Here is a 26,684-nt window from a genome sequence, read left to right on the forward strand (position 1 = left end):
TAAGATGAGAAATATGATTGGTGTATTGACTGATCATATCATAAATGAAGCACATGACCTTTCTCTTACAAGCTTTCTCCTATCCAAGCCGCTGAACGGGTCCAAGAGAAGAAGACACAGAGAAACATGCACATCCTAATTGAACTTTTCAGCTTCACTCTGCATGGTTTTCCATGTGCCATTCAATTTGACCATTGGCATTTAAATGTAGTAGTTTTTTATCTGTTATATTCATTTTTTGGCTGGGAAGCATTTCATTAACCCATGGGCATTCTGGCTCACTTCCTAAATTGTGACCTTTGCAGGTTTGAATGTGACTACTGTTGACTCCTAACAGCATCCTTTAATGCTGTTTTTGAACACATACTTTGCATTACTGTAACAATGTTGTAGAGGGGGAATAAGATATGAATTAAGAAGATAGGTTTTCTATTCCTTTAAAAAAAAAAAAAACATTGGAACCTACTTGGGAACCTTCTTAGTTTCCCCCCCCCCGTCCCCCACCAGTATATAATGTTCTTTTGCCAACTTTTTATCATTGTTAGTGCTCTTTAAGCAACTGTTGGAGACAAGGCAAACAGAGGAATATATACTACAAAGTGTTCTATAAAGACCGTGGGTTTAAGTCCCAGTGGAGGCAGATGCTCCAGTCTACTTACTGTAGCTAGGATTTATTGATTTTAATTTTTTTTTGCTTCCCCCATTTTTAGCTGCACCACTGAATTAGATATTGCAAAGCATCTCTCCCTGTGAAGAGAGGAAAAACTGTCATGAACTTTTTCACCCTAACAATAGGGCATTTCAGACTGAAATCTCGCACAAAGGATTTAAACCTACAGGAACACAGCCTCTTACCGTATACCATGCTGTGTCTTCTGGCCAGAAGATGGTTGTGGTCTTGAAGAACTACTAGATTGGATGATTGTTGGTTTGCGGGGTGGGGATTGTCCTGAATTTTTAGAGCTGTTTTGTGTGTTAAAGGGGGGCGAAGAATCAATCTTTGAAAACAATGCAGTCCTCCAGTGCGCTCTCGGAAGGTTAGCGAAATGGTCTTGTCCAAGTTTCTAGCAAGCTGTTCAGTTACTGTTATAATTGGCTGATGAGTAGGTCTGGACCTAACTAGAATGCCAGGGTTCGATTTCAAAGTGTCCTCTGTGAAGATGTGTCACCATTTATGCTGGCTTTAGTGACAATTTTTTAAAAAGGAAACTCATGGGAAATCATTATGCTGTTTATATGTCTCCCATCCTGGAAAGCATTATCCTGTGATATTTTAGCACTGTTTTCTACTGCGTGATGGCATCTACCTAAGGTTAAGGCAGAACAAGTCCCTGTGCAATTTTGTGACTATATTTTACTTACCAGAGGAGAGAAGATAACTGACAATTAAGAATTGGGGATGTCACCGAGAGAACATGAGCAACTAGCCAATAACATCCTCTGGGAGAATGCTTTTTTTATGAGGCTGAGAAGGTAGAAGAACTGGCGTTTTAGGGGTTTTGTTACATAATACACAAAGAAAAAACCCCAACCACTTCTGGTAAACATTTCTAGAAGAGAACTTCTTAAATATCCTTCAAAATGGTTAGTGAAATGTGGCAATGATTAGTACACTCTTTTAAAATGGATGGTGAAAACATAGCACTTAAATTTTCAGCTCAACTACAATTTGATCTCCTAGGATCACTTTATAGCTGTACCCCAGGTAATGTAAGAAACGTTTCTATGTCACGAAACTTTATCTGGGTTATTTTACCCCTTTACTCCGACTACAGAAAGTGGAATTTAGATGTTATTTTGGGGATACAATTTCAGACACTGCATGCGGCAGGAAAAGCAGTTCAGAACATCAGGTGGACAGGGCTCATTGCAGTAGTTTCTACACTAGTGTGCCAAAAAGAAGCCATCATGTTGGATAAATCTGCCACACTAAGCTTATCAGAGTGGGGAAGCCCATGCAGCACGGACTTCCCCTCCCCAGCAATGTGGTATAGTGGTTAAGAGCGGTAGACTCATAATCTGGTGAACCGGGTTCGCTTCCCTGCTCCTCCACATGCATCTGCTGGGTGACCTTGGGCTAGTCATACTTCTTTGAAGTCTCTCAGCCCCACTCACCTCACAGAGTGTTTGTTGTGGGGGAGGAAGGGAAAGGAGAATGTTAGCCGCTTTGAGACTCCTTCCGGTAGTGATAAAGCAGGGTACCAAATCCAAATTCTTCCTCTTCTTCTTCTTCTTCTTCAACTAAACAGACACATCATTCTTTGGAATGGAATAAGAATGCACCAGATTTCCTTGCCAAACCCTATGCCAGTGATGGCGAACCCGTGGCACGCGTGCCACAGCTGGCACGCAGAGCTCTCTCTGCCGGCACGCCAGGGGCGGGGAAATGGTGGGGGGCGCCGCTGCGCTGCACCGTGCCGCGCCCGTGGCCCGCCTGCGCCCGTCCACTTCTCCAGCTGGCCGGCGGCCCGCCCTCCGGAGGCTGAGGGCACTGCTGCTGTGCTCATGCATCCTGCCTCGTTTCTGCCAGCGCAGGCGCAGCAGCAGACAGCAGCAGTTTCCCTCCTTGGCGCCTGTCCCAGTGGTGTTTGGCTGCTGCTGCTGCTGGCTGCTGCTGCGGATTCGATGCGAGCGACGAGGACGAGGTAACGGCAGCGACGAGGTTTCCCAGCAGCGGTGCTTGAAGCGAGGAGGAGGAGGAGGACTAGTCTCGCCCACGGGAGCGCTTGGCATCCCCAGCCTCACCTGCTGTGCCCCGGGACACACTGTGCCCGGCGGCTGCTGCGCTCCGCTCTCCAGAAGCCCCCGACCGGCCCCGCAAGAGCGTTTCCTTGGCTTCTCTCCTGGGAAGAAGCTGCCTGCCCACTTGTCGCTTTTGCCTGCCGCTTTCTAAACTCTCCTTCCACCCCACCCCCTCACCGTAGCGGCTTTTGCACAGGGATCAGGAGGGAGGCTAGCCGGCAAGGGCTCCTGCAAGAAGCGTGCAGGGCGCTCCCTTTCACAGCCAAAACCCGGGGATTCCTTGATTCCTTGCTGACAGCCTGAGGGGAGACAAGGATTAAGGTTTTCTCCGGGGGGGGGGGGGAGCAGGAGCAATCGACAGAATAAATGCCTTTAATGCAATGGCCATACATTTCTTTTTCTCTCCCCAAACGCCCTATTTTGGTCTTGTTTGGGTATGGAGCTGCTGCTGAGAGCTTTGCACAAAGAATGGCGCAAACGGAGACCCCATAAAGGAGAATCGTGTTGAGAATCGTGTTGTTCCTTAAAAAACAGTGATTGTGCTGGGATCGCTCTACAGAACATCTATATGTCTGTTTTAATGGCTGAGGAGGGGTTGTTCGGTAGAGAGAAGGGTGGCTGCAGTTCAAGGAAAAGGGATTTCCAGCCACTGTTTGGGCTCAGGCCCCATTTCAAAATAAAAGCAAAGGAAGCCCATGCAGGCAAGCCCCCCCCCCCAATGTATTGTGTGGGTCTCCCTTTCCCCTGACTTGTGCGATTAATCTTAGGCACTACTGCCGAGATCTTGTTCTCTTCTTTAATGGCAAGGGAGAAGGAAGCAAGTGTTAAAAACAACAGTAACAGGGAAAGCCAATACAGCTCTACTCAAAAGTAAGCCCCATTAACATCAGTGGGACTTGCTCCCAGGTAAGGATTGCAGCCTAAAGAACCTAGGGTGCTTTAAAAAAAGTGTGTTTTAATATACTGTCATTAACATGGCATTTTATTTTTAAGCTTCAAGTGATTTTTTTCCTTTGAAAACTCTTCTGACTTTTGCATCTAAAACAGAAGTTACATACACCCAAGGCTGTATTCAGAGCTTAGTCATCCGAAAGCAGAGAATTTGATTCTAAAAGAATAGTGTGGCTTGAGAGCATTAACCCCCCCCCCAAAAAAAAACCACCACCACCTTGAAGGATTGTATTTGCTATTTTCAATACTATTCTTGGAGTGAATGATTCCCTGACTCCCAGTGGCTCAGAGGGGCAGGGAAACCTGGTATATACCAGCCCCACACGTCAGCCTTCAGGTGTTGTTCTGGCATATAATCATTATTACAAGTTGAGTATCCCTTTGTCTAAAATACATGCACATGTAGAGTTTATGTTTTTTTAAATAAAAAACTGTAACATTGAAAACTTTGTTATTGTGTTTTACTTTTAAGATTGCAGATGTCTGGACAACTGTAGGAGTTTTTTCTAACTAAAAACCTCGATATTCAGGTTTAATTGCAGTGTTGGCACTTTGAAATAAAAAAGTTGGTTTTCCGCTGCAGTTTGGGCACTCGGGCTCAAAAAGGTTCGCCATCACTGCCCTATGCTATAGCTGACAGGCCAGAAGCACCACTGGCAGAAAGCACTGTCCATATTTGAGTCCATACTGGGCAGAGGGCAGGGTGAAAACGCAAGAAGTCTCTTTCTAAAGCATCCTAAATTATTATTTGTTCCTGGTTTAAGATTCTGGTTAACCACCTGGCATTATGTCAGATTTCTCCATTTGGAATTTATGGGGAAATCTCATTCACATAACACAAAACTATAAGCAAGTATTGTGTTTGTGAGCTCACTCCTCTTCTTTTTCAGCAGAGCCATAAGAAAAGCTACGTTTGTTTCCCTTTCCACTGGACTGGCCCTATCATGAGCCCTGTGGTTCAGGTGGCAGATAGGGAGGGGTGGTAGATTGTGCCCCATCTTTCCATTTTCCACCTGCAGTGTTGGCCACTGCTCCTGTTCACTGCTGCCATTCCTTCCTGCTTGCCCACTGCCGCTGCTTCACTCCTGCCCCCTCCCACTCTGGGCGGCTCCCAATAAAATATTACAGACACGATAAAGCATCAAACACTAAAAACTTCCCTAAACAGGACTGCCTTCAGATGTCTTCTAAAAGTCAGATAGTTGTTTATTTCCTTGACATCTGATGAGAGGGCGTTCCACAGGGCAGGCGCCACTACCGAGAAGGCCTTCTGCCTGCTTCCCTGTAACCAGGCATGAAGGAAGCCTCGCTACCCGGGGTGGTGACCGGAGGCACCCCCAGGGGGTGGGGCGTCCTGACGTTGCATCGTGACATCACGAAGCAACGTTAGGACGAAGTGAGCCTGCGCCAAATCCGGCGCAGGCTCACTCCGTCGCCGGGCCGTCGCCGATCCCGCAGTGACCTTGTGAGCCGCTGAGCGATCGGCGGCTCTCACAGTTGCCACGGGAGCGGCAGCCCATGAGCCGCCCATAGCGGTGCTGGCGGGCGGGCCCTGGACGGGCCAGGGGCAGGGCAGCCTCGCTCTGTGGGTTGCTCAGGGCCCGCCGGCGGGGTGGGGCCGGCCCAAGTGTCACCCCCCTCCTCTGGAACCTGGGGCGCCCTGCCCCCTACACCACCCCTCACTACGCCACTGCCTGTAACCTCACTTCTTGCAGTGAGGGGACCGCCAGAAGGCCCTCGGAGCTGGACCTCAGTGTCCGGGCTGAACGATGGGGGTGGAGATGCTCTTTCAGGTATAAACGATTCCCTTACAACTAGTGGTGGGAGAGGGAGGAGGAAGAGGGTAGGAAGAGGCTGAGCTAATCTCAAGTTTTGCAACATCTTGCACCAGCCCTGGTTTTCAACTAATCTCTGATTTCAGCTAATTAACCTCTGGCTTCAGACTGGCTCCCCGTCCTAAACCATAGTTAAGATGAACCTTTGTCTAGAGTCTATAGAAAGCAATGGGATCAACTTTGTATCGCACATGGGTTCCAGCAGACTTAAATGGCATACAGCAGTTTTCCCAACCTGGAGCTACAACTCCCATCATCCCTGGCCACACTGACAGTCTAAAACATCTGCAGCACAACTGGCTTGAAATGCTGCTGTAGGCCATTAAAGTATACTGTAGGCTGAGTCTAAACTAGACTAAGCTTTACTTGCCTGCATTAAAAATTGGATTTTGTTGCCTGCAAAGCTTTCTCAATACTTTCTCTTGGTATCTAGATCAGTGACTATTAACAGTTTGTTTTCTTTGTGATAACGTTTATTGTTATGCAGTTCACATACCCTTTGACTTGCATCTCCCTTCACCTCTCCTCCCATGCTGAGCAAGATGAATTTTGTAGCAGCAGAGTGCTGATTTTACAAAATGCAAATGAAAGACACATTTAATGCAGAATTCTCATTTAAAGAAGAACTGGAAGGCTTCTCACCTGCCAGAATTCCAAGGTTTATGTCTTATCTGTAAAAAAAAACTGATGTAACCATGGAGATCTACTTCTGTGTTGTCTGCCTCCTTCACAGTGGTTGGTTGCTGACAGACTTCCATGTGGCTAAAAGCCCCAGATTGTCCCCATAGTGGTGGTTCTATTTTATGACATGTGTCTTTAGTGTCCAGTTGGCAGTCAAGTGGTGAACCATTGTAGAGTTCCTGAAGAATGCTCATCTATAGCTTCCATGTCCTTCGCTTACCGCCATCTTGATGTAATAAATGCTCACATGCTCGATATTATCTGTTCCTCCTGGAATAGTAGAAATATCCTGGGCTTAAAGGAGATGGCTGAGGTCATAAATCAAACTACAGTAGTGTGGATTTTAGCTTGGATTTACCTTTCTCCTCTTCCATTGTGGCTCACTGTGAACTAAATAATGCCAGGAGAAATTAACAGATGTTAGAAGCTCATTTGCTGTGGGGTTGGAACAAATGATCTGATGACACTTCTGCGTTCTGTGAGCAGTCGCATTAAGTATATTAGACAATGCCTTTGTGAAGCATTTTTTAATATGATTTTTTTTATTTAAAAAATCTGATTTCCTTTTCATTACTTTGGATAAATGGGATTAACTGGGTATTTATTTATTTATTTATTTATGCATGCATGCATGCTTTCAAGGATTGGGTCTTTTCTCCTGTGGAAATATGCTTTTCATTGTGTAGGCGTTTGTGTGTAATCTTATCTAGAATACACAAGAAACTCATCTTCTAGGGTGATGGATGCTTTAAAGCATTTAGGATGCTGTTGGTGGTAGTAGTAGGCGTATTATACTATCTTTCTTCCAACAAACTATCGGAAGTTTTCCATTTTATCTCCAAAGCCCTAAAAGGGATCACCTTGTGTGCTTCTTCACCAATCAGGATTTGAACTCAGGTCTATCTGATCAAAATCTAGCCCTCAATCCACTACAATTTATTTCTCCTTTCTCTTGGCTTGTCATAGGAGCCAGCTTCTTAGATTAATAAAATAAAATAAAATATTTGAGAGGACCAGCCCCCTTCCCCTAAATTTATGGGCATTGCCATTCAAATGGTATGCATGGACCGCATCATGTGATTGGTTAGATGTGGCTTACCTGCCCCCCCATATTTTATTTAAGTTGGCACCCCATGGCTTGTTTTACATTGGAAGGAGAGACTAACTTCTGATTATATCATTAGGATTCCTGACTCTGAACTGTGTATCGTTTTCATAGTAGGACACTTTAATAGATGGGTACTCCAATAAAAGCTTCCTATTTTGTATTAAATCTATTGAAAATTAACAGTTTTCTAATAAATTATAGATCCTTCCTTCAGTGAATTGTTGTTTGTGGTAAAAAAAATAAGCATTTCTCCTCCAGTACTTTTGAGTGTCACACACTCAGTGTCCCCCCATTACAAAACTTTTGCCAGGTCACGATCATTGTACTGTACTGATGAACCAGTGCATTGTAAGCTGATCTGTCAAACCAAACACTTGCCTTAGCTTGTTAACATGCTCTAAATCTTTCATTAATGAAATCAGCTAGACCTCCAGACACTCAGAAGACTTCCTCTCCTCTGCTACCATGATGGATGAGATCCTAGAAATCGAGTGGCTGTAGCTCTTGGAGGTGTCATTTCAAAGGAGGAAGAAAACAATATTTATTTCTATGAAAGTAATAGAAAGATTCTATTTAATGTATGCATTATCTTGATCGGAATTTTCTTTATTACAGAGTATTATTTTAGAAAATGAAGAGCTTCCCAAAATTTTCCTTGACTTCCTCAGCATCCGTCATTTTCCTTCTCTCCCAAAAGCAGAAAGCTGTGGGTAAGGCTTTTTCTTAGAAATCTCAAAATACAGCGTACAAGTCCCCACTGTAGAAGTAGTTCTACACTCTGGTACAACTCCACTGTCTGAAAATAGTCACTGCTAATTTACAAAATGAGTTTCATATTATGGTTGCACTTGCATTTGATTAAAAAAAAATCAGCATTCCAGTGGCTGTTTCATAGATGAAGCATGGAAACAAGTGAAACTTGTATTTGTTTATTGTCTTGCCTGCGGCAGAGCATTTGACTTAATAGAAGAGAATAAGAAGCTCTTAACATCAGAGTTTGGATTACCCCAAATAGTGTTTTGTCCTAGGCACAGGAGTTTTCCCCCGAGTATGTAGCTCTCCTGATTAAAATAGGTTTTAAGTGGAAGGAGTAATGTGCTGTTTAAAATGGGACCACTGCACAAGTCAGAGTGCATGATCTCTGCAGCAGGATGCAACAAAATAAGGAATGAATTTTGGACAACCAGCTGCCGGGGAGCTTTATTGTTAAGATAGCATAAAAGACCATTAACATTATAATGGCACTGCTTTGTACCCTCAAAGAAGATTCATTGAAATGAATGGGTTTGACCAACATAGGACCATTATTTTAAATGGTTCTACTCTGGGTATAACTTGGTTGCATGCAAGCCGACTAGAAAAAATTAATTTACCTTGTTTATTACTTTTGCTTTTGTTTAATGAGGATCTTTTCTTAAGAATGTAATGCTTGGGAGTTTCAGGTGTGTCCGGCGTAACCTATTTTGTATGTATTATATTTCAGCTCTTTTGAAGAAATAGAATCTGAAGAATCAAGGTAAGCTGTTGCCACTTCAGTTTCCAATTGAGAAATATATTGTTCCTATTTTAAAATGTGAGATCAATAGAATAATTGAGCATGTTTTAAAAACCATGTTATCTGCTGTTTCTTGCATTAATAAAACTTTTAACTGGTCCAAGGTGATTATGCAATTTCAGACTGACCAAATACTCAAAGGCAGTCTAGCAGGTAAAACAAATTAATGCTTAAGTGTTAAAAATAAAAAGACATTGTGAGTTGTTGACATCTACAGTATTCAACTCCTCACTTTAGAATTGGATCATTCCAGCATGTGTGTTTTTTAGGACAGGATTACTAGGTTCGATTGCTAGGGAGTGAGTCCCATTGAACTCTGTTTGATTTGCTTCTGAATAAATATGCTTAGTATTGAGTAAAATGTGACCTAATCTATAATGAGCTTTATTCCTTGAATATGTTTTTTTTTCTTTTACAATAAAATTGGTTTGTATAAGCAAAGATTCTACCTAACCAGCTCTGTATATCAGCTCACTTTATCAAAGCTAGTTTGTAGTGCATTCAGTTTACTGTCCCTTGATGCTGACATTCCTGTTCTTGACCTTTCTAGCAAACTGTCCCACCAGCCTGTGCTGTTGTTCCTAAGGGATCCATATGTCTTGCCTGCAGCCAATGGTAATCAAAGCTGTCATCTGTTAACAGCTCTTTACTGATCTGACCCTATACCACACAAACCACATTCTTATTAATACATGCTGAGCCCCAGTTCTAATAAATTTGCAATATATCAGTTTTAAAGCTATTTAAAATCATAGCTGGGAACCAAGGCTTTTGTGAAAAGAGAAACAACACCCTTAGCAACTGAAAAGGAGAGAATTTAATTTTTAAAATGCTAACATCTTAATCCTAGGTTATATCCTGCATCAATTTTGAAATATGTGTTGTTGTTGTTGTTGTTGTTTAGTCATTTAGTCGTGTCCGAATCTCCGTGACCCCATGGACCAGAGCACGCCAGGCACTGCTGTGTTCTAATGTGTTAGGTGATGTTTAATAGATGATAATATTTCAGTAGGTATCATGCCAAGAATTAGTATTTCCCAACCTGATACCTTCCAAATGTTTCAGAGTACAAGACCTTTCTAGTCCAAAACATCAGAAGGGAAGCCTTACTTAGTTCAAAGGATGTGAAGTGTAGCTGGACTGACTTAATTATGTGTAGACTCAAACTACGCATGATATAATAATAATAATAATAATAATAATAATAATAATAATAATAATAATAAGTAGTAGTAGTAGTAGTAGTAGTAGTAGTAGTAGTAGTAATATATGGCATCCATCTGACTGGGTTCCAACAAATTAAAACACAGTAAGACATCAAACATTAAAAACTTTCCTAAACAGGGCTGCCTTCAGATGTCTTCTAAAAGTTAGATTGTTGTTTATTTCCTTGACATCTGATGGGAAGGTGTTCCAGAGGGCAGGTGCCACTACTGAGAAGGCCCTCTGCCTCGTTCCCTGTAACCTCACTTCTCACAGTGAGGGAACCGCCAGAAGGCCCTCGGAGTGGATCTCTGTGTCCGGGCTGAACGATGCGGGTGGAGACACTCCTTCAGATATGCAGGGCCAAAGCCGTTTAGGGCTTTAAAGGTCAGCGCCAACACTTTGAATTGTGCTCGGAATTGATGAAAGAGTTCTGTGACTGGAAATTCTGAAGTCTTTGAATTAAAAAAAAATTAAAAATCACATGCAGCTGAGCCTGAGCTGGATCACAGTATGATCTGGAAGAAGGGGGTATTCTATAAGGATGTGAATTCTATTGCCACCCAGTTATTATTGGACCACAGCTCCCATCATTCCTGGCCATTGGCCTTGTTGGGGTTGAAGGGTGTTGGCGTCAAACAACATCTGGAGGACCATATGTTCTCCACCTCTGCTTTAGGCTCACACTGATCCCTAGTCACTTCACTTCCAAAAGCTGCTATTATTTGTGGAGGCTTAAGCCCCTTGCAGTTTCTTCTCTGTGGCTAATAGCAGCTTTGGAGAGCAGGGGCTTGCAGACAGCTTGGTTCAGGGCTGCAGCATGGGAATAAAAGAGGTCTACCATGGGAGAGAGGGGAAGTTCAAGTCAGTCGCTCTTGCTTTTTGTAAAATGAAAAGATACCAACAGTTCCACTGTCTGAACTTCTGCATCCGATATCGTTATATCCTGACTGCATAGAATCAGCACAAACAACCCAAGAGCAATTAATATATGAAGCAAAAATATATATAATTGCAATAGTTATTCACTGGTTTTGTTTGGCAGGGACAATATTAGTGAGGCAGGATGTTGGTTGGATTATATCCTCTGAAATTCTTAGCAACTTCTCGTTAGTATCACATTGTGATGAAGCTAATTTGTGAGATTGTATGAAGTAGAACATAATTTTCCTTGGGAGAAATCAAGTACATCTATCCTGTATTGGAAAAGGTCAGTGTCAACGTATGTCTAATTCTTCACAGAAGCAGCCTTTTGTAACTAATTGCTTCCAGTTTTGCTTCTCTATTTATACACAGCCCAAATGTTTTGCTAACTCTTAAAATGGTTCAATCTATGTTACACTTCAACTGTGATGGATAACTCTTGTGTTTTTGTTGCTAACCCAAGGGTGGTCCAATGGTCAGTGCTGCTAACATGGTTATGCAAATTACCTACCAGCTTCGTTAGCTGGGAGTCTGAATCCTCACCCACATACCCCAATCCCCATAGTCAATGAAAAGTGGGGTGTCCCTATGTTCTTACTCCACAGCTCTTCAAAGTACAGTGGTACCTCGGGTTAAGAACTTAATTCATTCTGGAGGTCCGTTCTTAACCTGAAACTGTTCTTAACCTGAGATACCACTTTAGCTAATGGGGCCTCCTGCTGCCACTGCGCCGCCACCGCACGATTTCTGTTCTCATCCTGAAGCAAAGTTCTTAACCCGAGGTACTATTTCTGGGTTAGTGGAGTGTGTAACCTGAAGCATCTGTAACACGAGGTACCACTGTAGCAATGTAGGTGTGCAGAGCACTGCTGCTGGGTGCGGCCTCGGTACTCATAAGCTTAAGCAGTTTTCTTTCTGTTTGATAATAATGTAAGAATGTTGCCACATAGCCCCCACTAGATTTGCAGTACCGTATCACAATCTTGGATTTGTAAACAGTGAGGTTAGAGTAGAGGAGCAAAAGTGAAGGCACAACAGCAGTGCCCCTGACATGGGATTGAGACGGGAAAGACACTGAAAGAGGAAAAGTGGTGGTTTAAAAAATGCCAATGTTTGAGTAAAGCAGAGATGGAGGAAACTGAGAACGTGACATTTTTAGACGATGGCAGGTTTGGTGTGGGGGGAGTCAGAGTTTAAAACAAGCTGTGAGTGCAGCGGGAATAGAGTTTGGAGGTCAGTTGTGTTAGCTTTTAGATGTTAGTTTCTTTTGTGCCCATCTGTGCTGTTTCTCCTTCTTAAAATTGGTGTGCTTTTTAAGTGTTCCATCATACCACCTTTACTCAGATTTCTGCTCTTGTTTATAACCACCACTTTCCTCTCAGTGTCTCTCCATCCGTTTTACTCAAACCTCTGTCATTTAAAACAGCCACTTTTTCCCTTTCAGCATTTCTCCCTTCTTGCTGTACTCAAGCTTCTCTCTCTCCCATTCCTCAGCTGCTTCGTGTGAGAGAGATAAAGGATTTGGAGCCCTCAAATATTCCAGAGTACCTTCACACAATGCATTTCACTCCTGGAACCAAGTGTTGTCTGAAGTTCCAGATTCAATGTAGTAATTTAGAACAGATACTTTTTTAACAAGCAAACACCCATCTATATACAACATCTGACCACTGAACTTTACCTTCTCTAACTGAACAAGCTAACAGGCTTGCTCTTAAAACTGTAGTCATCTTAAATATGCAGTAACATATATCACCATGGGGTGTGTGCCCAAAGGGGGCTGCAGAATTAGGCAAGAGTGGGGGAAGGAGTGGAAATGGGGGTGATCTGTCTGCAAGGGTTGAGAAAAGTAAGGAGGGGTGTAGGAAAATGTGTGAAAGTGTAAAGGGGGGTGCCAAAAGGGAAGGCATAGGAGGCATGGAAATGGGAGTGAAGATGGAAGCAAGGACATGAAAGGAGTAGGAGAGGTGCAATGTATGGGAGAAGGAAAATGCAGGAAGTTACGGTACCCAGAAAGTGGTTTATGTGCAGCGGGTTTGCACAAGAGGAGGAAGTATGGACATGGCAGTGAAGGTGAAAACGAATGCAAAGCAGGGCTGTCAAATAGAAGAAAAGGCTTCAGAAACAGTTTCAAAAGTGATCTTAGCAGTTTCATGGTGTGGGAATAAATTCTAAGCGGTTAATGTGGGGATTAATGGCAAGGGGGCTGGCAAGCAGGGGGCAGCCCCTAGTTCTGCAGGTCAGACAAGTGTTTGTGAAATTCAAGAGCTGATTTTAAAAACTGATGAATAGTATTGTAATTTTATGTTGTGAACTGCCCTGAGATCTACAGATGAAGGGTAGTACAACAACAACAACAACAACAACAACACCACAAAAGTTTGGCTTATGTTGAACATTTACAGCAGTCAAAACCCCTGTACTGTAATAATGGATCAGCATTTGTTAAATAACTTACTTAAGTCTTACTGTATTTAGTTTCTTCACAATGCTTTGTTTGTGTCTGCTTAGAGTAAACTGGAGAAAATGCTATGGACTTGTAGAATAAATGTGCTTTAATCACATCTATGCATTTCTTCTCTGCAAGTCTCCTAACGTTAGCTTATCTTATTATGATGATTAGCATCCTTTGTTTTTAGGAATACTATTCCTTTGGAACTTATTGCAAGAATCTGTCCCTTTACAATGACTAGATGCTTTAAGGATGCTTATGTGATGGCATCAGCCTCTTCCAGTCAACTTGGACTAAACAGTGCTGTAAACTACAATGGAAAAACTGCTGTGAAGTATTCCCAGTAGAAATCTTGAAATTCCTTCAAGTGTATTGAGATTTTGTTAGAAATTGAATTGCCAGTGTAATCCATCTTCCTTGTGAGAAAAGATTCAGATAAAGAGCTGGAGCCTAGCAGCATTAAGTATTAGAACATCCCTTTAAATCAATAAGCTACAAATCTGGCAGTGCATTCAGGCAATGCCCAGTGCTACACTAAAGTGGGTTTAGTGCTGAAACAGCATTACTAATAGCACAATCCTGAGCATGGATAAACATGGTGGTGATGCAATATCCTAAATTACACTGGGCCTTGCCTTGTTAAGTTCTACAAAAACATTTATATTGTATTGACATATGTAAGAAAGCAGTTTTTCTTCCTTCCTTTTTTTCCAGATGACTTTCCAAACGTAGTTATTGAAGGTGTTCTCCGCGGATTGTTTTATCCTCATCTACAGCCCAGGTAGAAAATGGGTTTGGATGGATAGTAACTGAAATAAACTCGTCCTCTTCCTGGAACTACACATTTTTAGTAAAACTCGTAAGACAACAGAATGTGGTCACAGTGGAGATGATATTCAATGATGGAACATTTCCCCTTTTAAAATTAATTTAGTGTATCACTAATATTGCTGCTTAAAAAATTATGAATGGAGAAAACGCTACTGTTGAATCTGTCTACCCAACTCCAAATGTTTAAAAAGCTGACATTACACTAACAATTTTCATCATGTATTGATTTTTTTAAATAATAAATTACTACACTAAGCCTTTTGTCTCAGTGTAGTATCCACTGCTGGCAGTGGGTACATAGGGCAACTTATAACAAAGGCAAGACCAAAAAAAATGTTAAGAAAATTACTGCCAAAACTTGAAATGCAATCCTAGCTTATCATTATCAGTATTTCAGATGTGATTATATCATATCTATATTATCTTAAGTATGACTTAAATTTACTTCAGGACCCTGGCAACAAACCTTGTGCTTCCAGCCAATACACTCTGTTTGGTGAGCATAACTTTCCCATGTTAATTAACTTGTACCATTATGTAACAGGAAGCAGACAGAACATGATGGGTAAAAATAATCAGCTAATAAATACTCAGAAGTCAATTGTCTAAGTGAACCATATGCATATGTTTCACAAGATGTCAGAACCCAAAATAAAACATTGGCATTACATTGCATACGTTAGCGTTTGACGTGCATCTATTTCCGGTCTAATTCTAGTGTTTGTTCATAGCAACCTACTCAGTTGAATTCTTTTGTCAATGCTTGCTGTTCTATTAGTCTGGTGGTTGTGTTAGTTATGAAGGAATCACAGCTTGTGGTCAGTTTCTAAACAGGACAGCCTCAAACCATGGATTATGCCCCAGAGTGTATACCAAACCAGATTTTAAACTATCTGATTCATAACTAATACTAAACCACGTCTTTGAAAGTGAAAGTAACCCTGCATCAGGAGTCCGAATGCTCTGCAGAGCAAGGGGAGCACCACACAAGCCCAGCATTTTTCTCAAGACCCCTTCTACTTCATCCCCAAAGTAGCTAATCAAGGTTTAACATTACAGTACATACAAATGCAGCAAATGAAAATACTTTTACATCTTTATACTGATGCGTGGCAAACAGGGCAATATGTTCAAAAAACAAGAATAGCTTTTTAACAGAAGTTTAATGTGTGTATAAAATATCAATACACAACAGTGGGTATATACTTATTTGCAACAGTAATACACTCACATTCTGCATATATTGAATTTGAACAAATTTAAAATTCATCATACATGCCGTAGGACCTGCACATGTCCATCATTTATGCAGGAAACCCCTGTTATAAAAAGGAATGGAAAGAAGAGTCCCAAATATTCTTTATATGAAAAGAGAGAACTGTGTCAGGTGCTTAAAGCAGAGAACATGTTTTAGAGCAGCAGGCTGAAGGAATGTGTTTTCCATTCACCACAAACTACTAAATGCTTTAGTATTTGCAGGATGAGATATTTTATAAAACCCTATAAGAAGATCTGTCCATAAGGTGGAACACTCGCATGACCAAAGAATGAGGGCGAGCTGTTAATAAAAGTAGCATATGAATAATCAAAGAGCAGGAAAATTACTGCCTTCAACCACTTAAGTCAATACATTCCTAATCCCCCCCCCCAATAAAACTACTTCCTGGAAAGGCAATCAAGTAATTGTCTGGATTTAGCACCTAGATATTTCAATGCTACCTGTGAGGTTACCATGTTCTCTTGCAAAATAATCTTCAGATACCCCTGCCTGCGTTTAGCCAGAGGAGAAGCTGCTGCAGTTCCTTTGCTCACGTTGCCGTCAACTTCTCCAGTCATCTACTTCAACCACAAATGGTTCTTTTACGTCTATTTTTCCACTGTTAACAATCACACAGTCTTGAAGAGGGCGGTCGTCGTCATCTACCGGCTGAAGTTCTATGGCGTGCACCACTAACTAAAAGAAGAAGAAAAAACTGACCTCTGATGTCAAACACAACATACTGTAGATGTGATATGTACTGCTGAGTTTACATTTTGTGGGATTTCTCTTAACTCCTGCTTATATATATATTTTTTTGCTCTGTATCTCCCCACTAAGGTCACAATCAGTCTGCTTCTGTGCTTCTGATAGAAAATAGTAGGCTGCTTTGAAACCTAATTGTGGCATGGGGATGTTTCTGAAATGGGAAGTCACAGCTGGAGATAGTTGTAGACACTACCCCACAAAGTGCCCCACACACCACAATTAGGCTTGAAAAAAGCCTTCTATTGGCTACAGTAGAAAGCCATATTTCAGGCTTTATTTCAGGCAAGGCAGGAAATATAACCCTTGTTGGCACTGGGGGAGACCTCTGTGGGCACCATGAGCCTGCAGGCACTGCATTTGTGCCTCATCCCCTAGAAACTGTTTTAAGCATTTATGTCCCACATGTCAACGCTTTCAGTTTTACATTTAAAAAAAATAAAATCAATAATAAACCGGAGCAGCATCTAAAAGCAATTATTTAAACTTTAAAAGCTGGAAACAGAAACACCTTCACCAGGTGCTAAAAAGATAATGTGGGCTTCCAGGCAGTTCCACTACCTAGGCCACCACAGAGGGGGAACCCGAAAATTCCATCAACGCACAGGCAAGCTGAAAAGGGGGCAAGTGTTCCTTTTGCTATGCAAGCCCTGTGCTTCCTAGGGCTTTAAAGGGAAGCACTAGCACTTTAAATTGTGCCAGATCACAGCCAGTGAAACACCAGCAAGATGTTTGCAGCAACTGACCGCAGCCAATAACCCGGCAACTCTGTTTTGAACCAGTTTCAGCTTCTGAACAGTCCTTCACAAGGCAGCTCCACATAGAGCAAATTACAGCAGTCTGTCCTGAAGATTACCAAAACATGAATACCAGTAGCCAGCTGCCTGGTGTGCATTAATATTTTAATTTTGTTTCAAATGTATTTGCTGTTTTTAATTTGTTTTTAATTGTTCTTGCTGCGCACCACCTGGAGACAGTTGTGTACAAGGTGATTAATAAATCCAGTGCTTTTTTCTGGGGGAGAATGCAGGGGTATGCATACCCCTAAACATTTTGTGAATCTTTGTACTTTTTTCCATTTACTGTATTTCTTTTACCTGATTTGAACTATAGCATGATGATTTTCTTGAGTCAAAATGAGAGTACCCCTAAACTTATTTTTAGGGGGGGAAATCACTGAATAAATCGATGGTGGTGGTGATATTATTATTATTATTATTATTATTATTATTATTATTATTATTATCATTCCCCATTTTAGTGATGTGTACACATATATCATAATTAAGAATAGTCAGATAATTGCTAAGGGCCTATAAAGCAGAGGCTACACCAGAACTCATGTAGACAATTCTAGATAAGCTTTTAAAACAAACAGTAATCCATACCCCACAGATGGCTAACCGGCCAGGGGTCACATAGACCCATGATTAAATCTCTGGAGGACACATGTCAAAGTGAGCCTGGCCATTTAAAAAAAATTTAAAGGACACGTTTTTGGGGAACCTCATAAAAATGTTGTGGCAACACAGTCACTACAGGGTACCGATGGGAGCGGTCAATTAGAAACATTTCAAATGGACTGGTTTTACGAGTCCTTGCAGGGCCACAAAAAAAAATCCTTTTGGCATCACAGTGGGGGACCTATGGGAGCAATCATTTTTAAAAAATGTTTATTTTAAAAATAATAATTATAAATGGGGGCACAAAAAACCTATTGTGGGAGAGGGTGTGTCCCACAGGCCACAGGTTAGGCACTCTCTGCTATACCCACTGCTACCAACTAATGAACAAAGCTAGTATAGTTCTTTTTTACCTACCATTCCATCAATGACTTTCCCAAACACTACATGCTTTCCATCTAGCCAGCCAGGCCTTGTCACAGAAATGAAGAACTGGGAACCATTGGTATCTGGGCCAGCATTAGCCATACTGACCCATCCAATACCATAATGCTTCAGTTTAAAGTTTTCATCAGGAAACGTCTCTCCATAGATGCTCTTTCCTGGGAAACAAGACATCAGGTTCAGAAGAAACAATATTTTGTTTAAGACTTTTTTTCTAAAAGGGTTTAAGATATAGGCCAATACCTGAATCTCCAGAACACCTTCAACTGTCTCAACCTCACCAATGCACCTAAATGGAACTTTCTAGATAGTCTGCTGAATCAGCTACCCGGAATCATGCTAACTGCAACAGTAAGAGCAATCCCAGCATGCAATGTAATTAGGCACTGACGGTGTTAATGCACCCTCCCCCTTCCCCAGCACTAACGAATTAAAAAAGTTCACTGAATCTGCAACTTGTGTACTATAGCAATAGGAGAAATCAGCTTGCATCTCTTTGATGATACCTTTCTAGACATTTCCATAAAAGTGGTTTTCCAAGGGGCGGAGGGTGCTGTTCCCTAAGGTGATATAATACCACCCTGGCCAAGATCCAAGAATATGCATCTGCAAGCTGATGCATAGCTGATCATGTATAAGATGGGAAAGAACAGGAATGGATTCACCATACTTGCCAAACAGGTAACTTGCAGTGGTAAAGCCGACAGAAGCAAGGCCTGGCCCTAACATTAGGCAGAGGAAGGCAGCTGCTCCAGGAAGCAACAGCTGGGGTGGGAAGTAAACACTGTCTAACTTGCACCCCCTATGCTAGGCTGCTGTCCATAGATGCATCATAGGACTCACAAATGTTGAATAAGGGTCAACTAGCAGTTTAGTTTGCTTTTGTACATGTAAATGAATGAGGCACCATTTTTTCCTTTGCCTTGAGTGGCAAAATGTCTTGGGCCAGCGTTACCAGAACTTCTCCTGCACTACATACATCCACTTGAGTACCGGGTTCGGAAAAGTGCTGGAAACCAGTGCAACAGACAACTGCAGGCGGTTTTACAGCAGATTCTTGAACTGCCCAAAATTCCCCAGACACTTCAGACATGAAAAGGGGGGAGGGAGCCAAATAAAGCATGCTTTGCCCCTTGCTTATACTGACATCCCATATCAGTGGCAGTTTCTCCACAGTAGTTAGTCATCTAATATCTACAGTGCAGCGATGATTCATTTACGGATCTGTCTTAGTTCAATAATTAGCAGGCACAAAAAAATGAGTACTTTACAGATATTTACTATTTAAGGTTTTACCTTAAATAGTAGTGAAGAAGAGAAGATTCTGGCCAAAAAAAAGTGTGGCTTTCAGTTTGGACAGTGTAAAGTAGTATATTCTATCCCTATATTTTCTGTACAAGTTGTCCTGACATTGCTAGTCATGCAAGTTCTTAATAAACATATACGTGTAATGTGTCTTAATTTCTCGTTCCATCCAACAGCACACAAAAAGATCCCTTGCCCAACTTGACACTCATTTCAAGATCTGAACAGGAGATGTGTATGCAGATGCCTGCTTCTACATTTAAGTCACCTCTGCAAGAAAAGGACAAATGAAATTAATCCTTGTTTCTTGTACTAAATTAGTCTTTAAATGTGTTCTGAAAGCTTTATTTGCTGAATCAGAATATGACAGTTCTCTGCCTCACTTTGTATTTTTACATTCAAATTCAACACCATTAAGGCAATGATTGTAGATCTGCAGTAAGTAGCAGTAAGACCTAGTCAATTGGATTTATTCCCACTCAAGTGTGGTGAGAATTGAACACAGTGGGACCTAATTCCAAGTACCAATGCTGAACTTATCTATTTACAGGGGAAATGGTTTTGGGAAGGAAAAAGAGAACTGCTTCTTTGAAGCTGCATCAAGATAGAATTTTTTTCTCATATTAAATCCCAGATCAATTGTGTTTTCTTCTGTAAATTAACCTTAACCATGCTTATATCACAATAAAATTATCTATTTACATATGCCACATGAAGGTTGTTTATTGATCAGTCAGTGACATGGAACTCACTATGTAAACAGCAGTTGGTTTGGCCAAAGGTGTACCTATTTTGGTTTTTCTAAATTTGAGAAAATTATTAACTATTTTATATTTTATATTTGTTTGATTGTTGTACATCATTCCTGGACTTTGTCATTGGCATCAGTTGGAGAACATAGTTCTTTATCTTTTATATTTATGTATAAAATTCATTTTAAAAGAAAGCAACTTTACCCCCAGTGCCGTCTCCAGCTGTGAAGTCACCTCCTTGAATCATGAAATCTTTGATTACACGATGAAATTTGCTTCCTTTATAGCCAAAACCTTTCTACGAGACAAAATTCAAAATGGCACGATTTCAGTTCAGCAAAATACTATACACTATAATGAAATAAACAATTGATCAAATAAAGATTAACAACAAGATGCCTGCCACTCTGAACTTTTGAGATAAAAGAGATGGCGGATGGGGCTGTGTCAATTAATTATTATTATTTTATTACTTATTAAATTTCTACACCACCCTTCATCCAAGGATCACAGGGTGGTTTACAATATAAAATCACAAAAATACACACCATCGTAACAAACCAAAACAATAACCCCCTGCCCTACAGTATAAATAATAAATTTATTAATTTTATTATTTATTATATTGAGGATGTGTCACACAACAAAAAGTTAAAGGTAAAGGACATGGGTCACGCTGTGGTCTAACCACTGAGCCTCTTGGGCTTGCTGATCCCAACAGAGAGAGAGAGAGAGAACACGATGCATTTGTCTTTTCACTAAAATGCATGTACAAAACATTTTTTAAAGTTCTTACTTCTCCAGTTGCTAGTTTAACAAAGTTTTCCACCGTCTTTGGTACTACTTTTCCAAACAATCCAATTACAATTCTGCCAGCATCTTTGCCGCCTATCTGTATATCGAAGAATACCTACAAATTTCCAAAAAATAAAAGCAATCATTGAAAACCACAGAATATCATTAATGCAACAAATAAGTCTGGTAGGACCCAAAGGTGCCCTTCCATTCATGGGAGGAGTTCTGCCTGTGCACACAAGGACCTGTGATGCAGTGGAGGCTCTCGGGCATGGAAGGGGAAGTGGGGAGGGACTTTTTGCCAATTCCACCTTGCCCCCATAGCCCTCTGGTCCCCCTCCCATGCTGATCCCCATTCTGATCACGTGAGCCTCTGCTGGATCGAAGGTCTTAGTATAATCAATTGAACAATGTACATAGCATTTTTAAAAAATACATTTCTGCATATTAATTCTTCATTTTCGGTATTTTCAATATTGCATTTAAAAAGCTACAGTACTATCAGACAGGCAATTCCTGGGAGCTTTATCTCCCTCTAAAAGTTCAACAAATAGAATGCAACCTGTTACATTGGTGGCACCAATTCTGACAAATAGGAAGAGAAGGCCCAATTTATACATATAAGCCAGATGCTTTCTTCCATATAATCCTTTCAACCTTCTCTGGATATAGAAGAAACATCAGCTAAGGTATGAAATGTCAAGCTATATCCAGAAAACTTATTTTATTCAGCTGGTTATGGAGATATTCAAATCTCATAGGAGGTAAGTGAAAGGAAATGTCAGATGGAATTGAGAATTCAGAAATACAAGTGTACAAGTAGGACCTTAAACAAAGAGTTGCAGTATATCCCTATTCAGGTTTCCAGTTTTGTGATAAGCTATAAGGAGCTCAATTAGGCCATTCCTCCCTCCATGGTTTTATCTTTTTATCATCCAGCATTCAACATTTTGTGGATTTGGAGCATGGTCAATCCTTTTTGAGCTCTTCCCAGTGTCCCAGTGTTGATTCAACACTCAACCATCTCAGTTTGCAATTAGTGGGAGTGATTGTGATATTAGGTCAGGTGGACGTGATTTTTCACTTAACGTACAGAATGCATAAAGAGTCATATTTCAGAAGGGGATAAAAGCTTAAGAAAACACACAATACCAATGAGATTTAAAAATAAATAAATAAAATCCGGGTATTCTTTTGTGTTATCAATAGGCTGCAGAAGCTCTTCAAGTTACTGAATTTTGCACTGCTTTTAGCAATGGTGGAAAAATTAAAGACACAATAGCAAGTGATGCATTTAGCATCATACCAAGTTTAGCCCTAAAGCCCTTTCAACCAACCCAACACAGGTAAAAAGAAGAAGACCTAAGTGCCTGTTCAAAAGAGATTGTTTTACTGTATTCATTTTATTGTGTTCAGTTGTCTTCATATCTCCTTCTCTTTCCTGTTTATCTGACCCCCACTGTGTTATTGATCCTATTATTAAAGAAATTTTAATGAGACAGCCATTCATTATGAAAGGGGAGGGGGAAGCAACCAGTTTCAAGAGTATTGTGAGTGTCCCATGAGGTCTATTCAACTCGTTCTCAAATTCTTCCTTTTGCCTCATCCAGGGATGGAAACCTGTGATTCTCCAGATACTGCTGGACTCCAATTCCCATCAGCTCATTGTCAGTACAGTCAATGGTCAGAAGTAATGGGAGTTGTATGCCAACATCTGGAGGGCTACAAGTTCTCCACCCATTTATCAAATCCATTTTATCCATTTCTAAGGATGTTTTATTATTACTTATAAAATGATGCACAGATCTGGATTCAAGCTTCAATGACTATTGCCTTGGAAGCAAAACACAGAGGAATATTAAATTGAGATGAATTATCTGTGTTAATTGATACCAGAATGTCAATCTTTTACAGCTTTTAAGGCACAATTTATACTAGGCTGATGTCATAGTACCTGTTCTCTAATGCACTTCTTCAAGAATAGAACATGTCAGGAAAACAGAACACAAGGGAGAGGTGGCAAAGCAGTGAGATGATCCAGCTTTCAGGAGAAAAACATCTTTCAAAAATGGGGGTCAGAGGTAGGGGCCCCTGAGCTCACTACCACAGATGGTTGAATACTGCCAAATTGATTGCATATGCTGCCGAACAGGCATACACATTAAGTTATATTAGAAGAAAGCATAAAAATACACATTAATCTTTCCTTGCTTTCCTCTTAAACAAACATTTAAAAGCAAAAATCTGGGTTCCTCATCAATTGGTGCTGATCGGGATGTCTGCTGAAACTCGCCATATCTTGTAATGACTACTTCTATGAAGGAATTAAAGCCCTCACCAAGGTCTGTAGATTGTCAAATGCTAGAATGCACTTGGCTTTTGCTCTCTTTTGCTCTCTAACCGAGGAGCAGCTGGACTTTTCTACAAAATCCAACGCATATTCCAGTTGCCTAAAGTACACATCCCTGCCTTACAAGAGATGTACCGGGTACATCTACAGAATTTTCTTAAAAAAACAAAAAAACAAAAACCTCACCATGATCCCCCACCATTTCTGCCCTCTGCAAGCTGTTCTGGGGACACTCCCGATATCACCACCCCACGACAATTTTGGAGATGCGAAGGGTATGGAGGGGATTGGAAGAATCCCCATTGCACAAGTTGAAGTCCTTATACCAACAATACACAGTTGCTCTGTGCATTTCACCACCTCACCTCACTGGGTATCAGTAGCAGCAATGAGGAAATCACAGAGCTGTTGCATCCAATAGAAGAGGGATGAGGAACCTGCGGCCATTCAGATGTGGTTGGTCTCCAACTCACTTCAGCCCTAGCCAGCAAGGCCAAGTCAGGGTGGATCAGAGCTGCCATCCAGCAACATCTGGAGGGCCACAAAGTCCACATCCCATCTCAATATTAAAATGCTACAACAGCTCCCCGTTTCTTTTTGATGCCTAGCTCTACCTTAAGAGTTGTACAAGCAAAAGTCTACTGAAGAAGAATACTGTATATCGGCCACACTGTGGATTAAACAAAGATGTCAAAGAGAAAAACAACTACCAGACTTTTAGAAGACATCTGAAGACAGCCCTGTTTAGGGAAGCTTTTAATGTTTAACAGACTATTGTATTTTAATATTTTGTTGAAAGCCGCCCCGAGTGGCTGGAGAAACCCAGCCAGATGGGTGGGGTATGTATGTATGTATGTATGCATGAATGAATGAATGAATGAGTAAGTAAGTAAGTAAGTAAGTAAGTAAGTAAATATTATTATTATTATTAAGTGTAGGGAACAAGAGATTCACCTTGGAAAGCGGTCTACTGTGGGTGGGTGGTTACCTAAATTACATGGGCCTGAATGCTGAATGTGCACAAGTTAAACACGCATAAGATGCAAGTTTACTGAATGGTCATAGGCTCATGTCCAGCCTGTGGCTCTCATACGATATGAAGTAACTATTAAGCATGTAAAATACAAATTTCACCCAGCATGGGAGCATCTGATTTTATCCTGTGAGCTGTCCTGAGACCTGTGGGCATATAAATTCAATACGTCCTCACTCACCTCCACCCCCCCCCAAAAAAAACTTGGTTATTCATCAAGTACGCACCCAGAAAATGAAGAGGAAAAGCAATTCCCTGGCATTATTACAAGCACACCTACATGCCTAGGTGGTGGCCAGCATTTTTCTGGCAGGGCTCCTTGCGCCACAGCAACCCTTTGGCTCTCCAGCTGTTTTTTTTTGGACTACAACTCCCATCATGCCTAGCTAGCAAGACCAGCGGTAAGGGATGACGGGAGTTGTAGTAAAAAAAAAGAAAACAGCTGGGGAGAAAAGTTTGGGAAACCCTGAGGAGGCCAGCGTGGAAAGACGTTGACCCTCAAGCCAAGGAAAGTGTGGTTGGGGGGAAAGGGAGAGGGGTGGCAGGAGGAGGACGACCCCCTCGGCGAGGGAACGACACCCTGCCATAGTCACCTTGGCGGTCACGGCGGGTCCTCTCTTCTTGAAGCCCTCGGCCCCCCAGAGGAACGCCAGCAGGAGGAGGCACGCGGCCGCGACCAGCCAGGGAGAAAGGGCGCCGCGGTGGCCCATCTCCTCTTCGCCTCAGCGGCCGAAACTGAAAACCGCGGTCGGCCTTGAGAGCCAGGCGCGCTGCCCCCTCCCGGCGCCTGCGCGTCTCGGCTCTGTAGGCCCCGCAGCCCCCCACCCCAATAACGGACACCGTGGCAGGAGGCGGGGCGAGCCGGAGACGCGTAGTTTCAGGGCTGAGGAAGCGGAGCTGAGCTGAGCGGCCCGCTCCGTACTCGGAAACGGCCCGAGTTCGTTGGGCTTTCTGTCAGGGAGGGAAGCTGCCTCAACAAGGGAAGGCGGCCTCCGCTACGCGCTGCAGCCCTGAAGGCCCGTTGTTTGTTTGGGTGTGTCGTCTGAGGTAACTGTAGGCCTCCTCCTGCGCCTCTTCAGGCCCCAGAGATGAATCACGAATGGTAAAAAATAATTCCCCAGAACTTTGCAAAAACAAAATAAAACAAAAAAGGGTTTGGGCACACTGCCGCTTGGTTCTTCAAATCACTGTTCATGGGCAGCGCCGGATTTACGTATAAGCTAAACAAGTTATAGCTTAGCGGCCCACTCTGTTGGGGGGGCAAAAATTTTAAGGGGGAAAAACAACTTGAAGTACATTTCCAAAATATAAGATAAAAAAATCTACATACAGCAACAGTGTTTTGTGTTGTGTAGGCTCCTATGATGTAAGTCTGCTAGCCTGTTCCCTAAAATATCACTGGTTTGCTCATTTCTATATATAGGGTGCCTACATTCTGCATGGATTGGTTGCATGGCGACATGTGCAAATGGCTTTAGATATCTATTAGGTCCATAAATTACCATATAGCATATATTCAACACCGAAAACAGCAACAATTTGTTGTTGACAAAGGACAGCTGGACATATAAAGGGCCGCATTACCTTCAGTAGCTTTGGGCCTCGTCAAACCTAAATCCAGCCCTGCTCCTGGGGCATGCTGCCACCTCCCCCATAAATAAAAATCACAAAAGACATAGCAAACAGGTTCTGCCCCCCCCCCAATCCCCTAACAGAAGGCATGCAGCCTCTAACTCAAATCCTGGCTGCGCCCATGTCCTGTGGCACAGTTGGAAAAAGTCTGGTCCTTTTGAACTTTTCCGCCTCAAAGCAGGATTTGGGTCTGCACTTGTATTTTTGGACTACAACTCCCATCATCCCTAGCTAGCAGGACCAGGGGTCACTGGGGTGTTGGGAATTGTAGTCCCCAAACAACAGCCAGTGACCCAAGTTTTGGGAAACCCTGCACAAGCCAAAGGTGCGCACCTGGGATAGATAGTGTTCAGTCTCTATAGTTCAGCCTTCACCAGCCTGGTGCCTTCCAGGGGTTTGGTGCTGTAGGTTGGGGCTGTTGGGAGTTGTGGTCCGAAACATCTGGAAAGTGGCAGGTCAACAAAGGCTGTTCTGGCATCTTGAGATGGAGCAACTTTGGAGTGACAGCGTGTTCTAGGGAAGTTCAGTGGAAGGAGGACCGCAGTGCCAACCGCATCCAAACCACTGAGCCTCTGAGGCTTGCTGATCAGAAGGTTGGTGGTTCGAATCCCTGTAACGGGGTGAGCTCCTGTTGTGCCATCCTGGCTTCTGCCAACCTAGCAGTT

General features: G+C 42.1%; 2 protein-coding genes across 2 annotated transcripts in view; one reads left to right on the forward strand and one right to left on the reverse strand.

Moving 5' to 3' along the window:
• Nucleotides 1–14,475, forward strand: part of SNX24 (sorting nexin 24) — an 86,570-nt gene extending 72,095 nt beyond the window's left edge. Inside the window, exons 4-7 of the mRNA XM_033163942.1 lie at nt 7,933–8,027; nt 8,801–8,833; nt 9,423–9,487; nt 14,166–14,475. Coding sequence (XP_033019833.1) covers nt 7,933–8,027; nt 8,801–8,833; nt 9,423–9,487; nt 14,166–14,236 — 264 coding nt within the window. The 3' untranslated portion in view covers nt 14,237–14,475. The remainder of the gene's footprint in view (nt 1–7,932; nt 8,028–8,800; nt 8,834–9,422; nt 9,488–14,165) is intronic.
• A 951-nt stretch (nt 14,476–15,426) lies between these two features.
• PPIC (peptidylprolyl isomerase C) lies at nt 15,427–25,135 on the reverse strand. Its single transcript, XM_033163941.1, has 5 exons — nt 24,981–25,135; nt 21,006–21,119; nt 20,414–20,507; nt 18,126–18,310; nt 15,427–16,236 (listed from the first exon to the last, which is right to left on the reverse strand). The coding sequence occupies exons 1-5, from the start codon at nt 25,095–25,097 to the stop codon at nt 16,102–16,104; spliced, it is 645 nt and encodes a 214-aa protein (XP_033019832.1). The 5' UTR covers nt 25,098–25,135; the 3' UTR covers nt 15,427–16,101.
• Between the last annotated feature and the right edge of the window lie 1,549 nt (nt 25,136–26,684).

Source organism: Lacerta agilis, chromosome 11 (assembly GCF_009819535.1).
Source record: "Lacerta agilis isolate rLacAgi1 chromosome 11, rLacAgi1.pri, whole genome shotgun sequence".
NCBI classification, from domain to species: Eukaryota; Metazoa; Chordata; class Lepidosauria; order Squamata; family Lacertidae; genus Lacerta; species Lacerta agilis.

Coding starts and splice junctions, on each gene's coding strand:
- PPIC (XM_033163941.1), bottom strand. CDS start 25,097: ATGGGCCACCGCGGCGCCCTTTCTCCCTGGCTGGTCGCGGCCGCGTGC. Junction 21,120..24,980: donor GACCCGCCGTGACCGCCAAG/GTGACTATGGCA, acceptor GGAAATTTGTAG/GTATTCTTCGATATACAGAT. Junction 16,237..18,125: donor GGAAAGTCATTGATGGAATG/GTAGGTAAAAAA, acceptor TTCTTCTTTTAG/TTAGTGGTGCACGCCATAGA.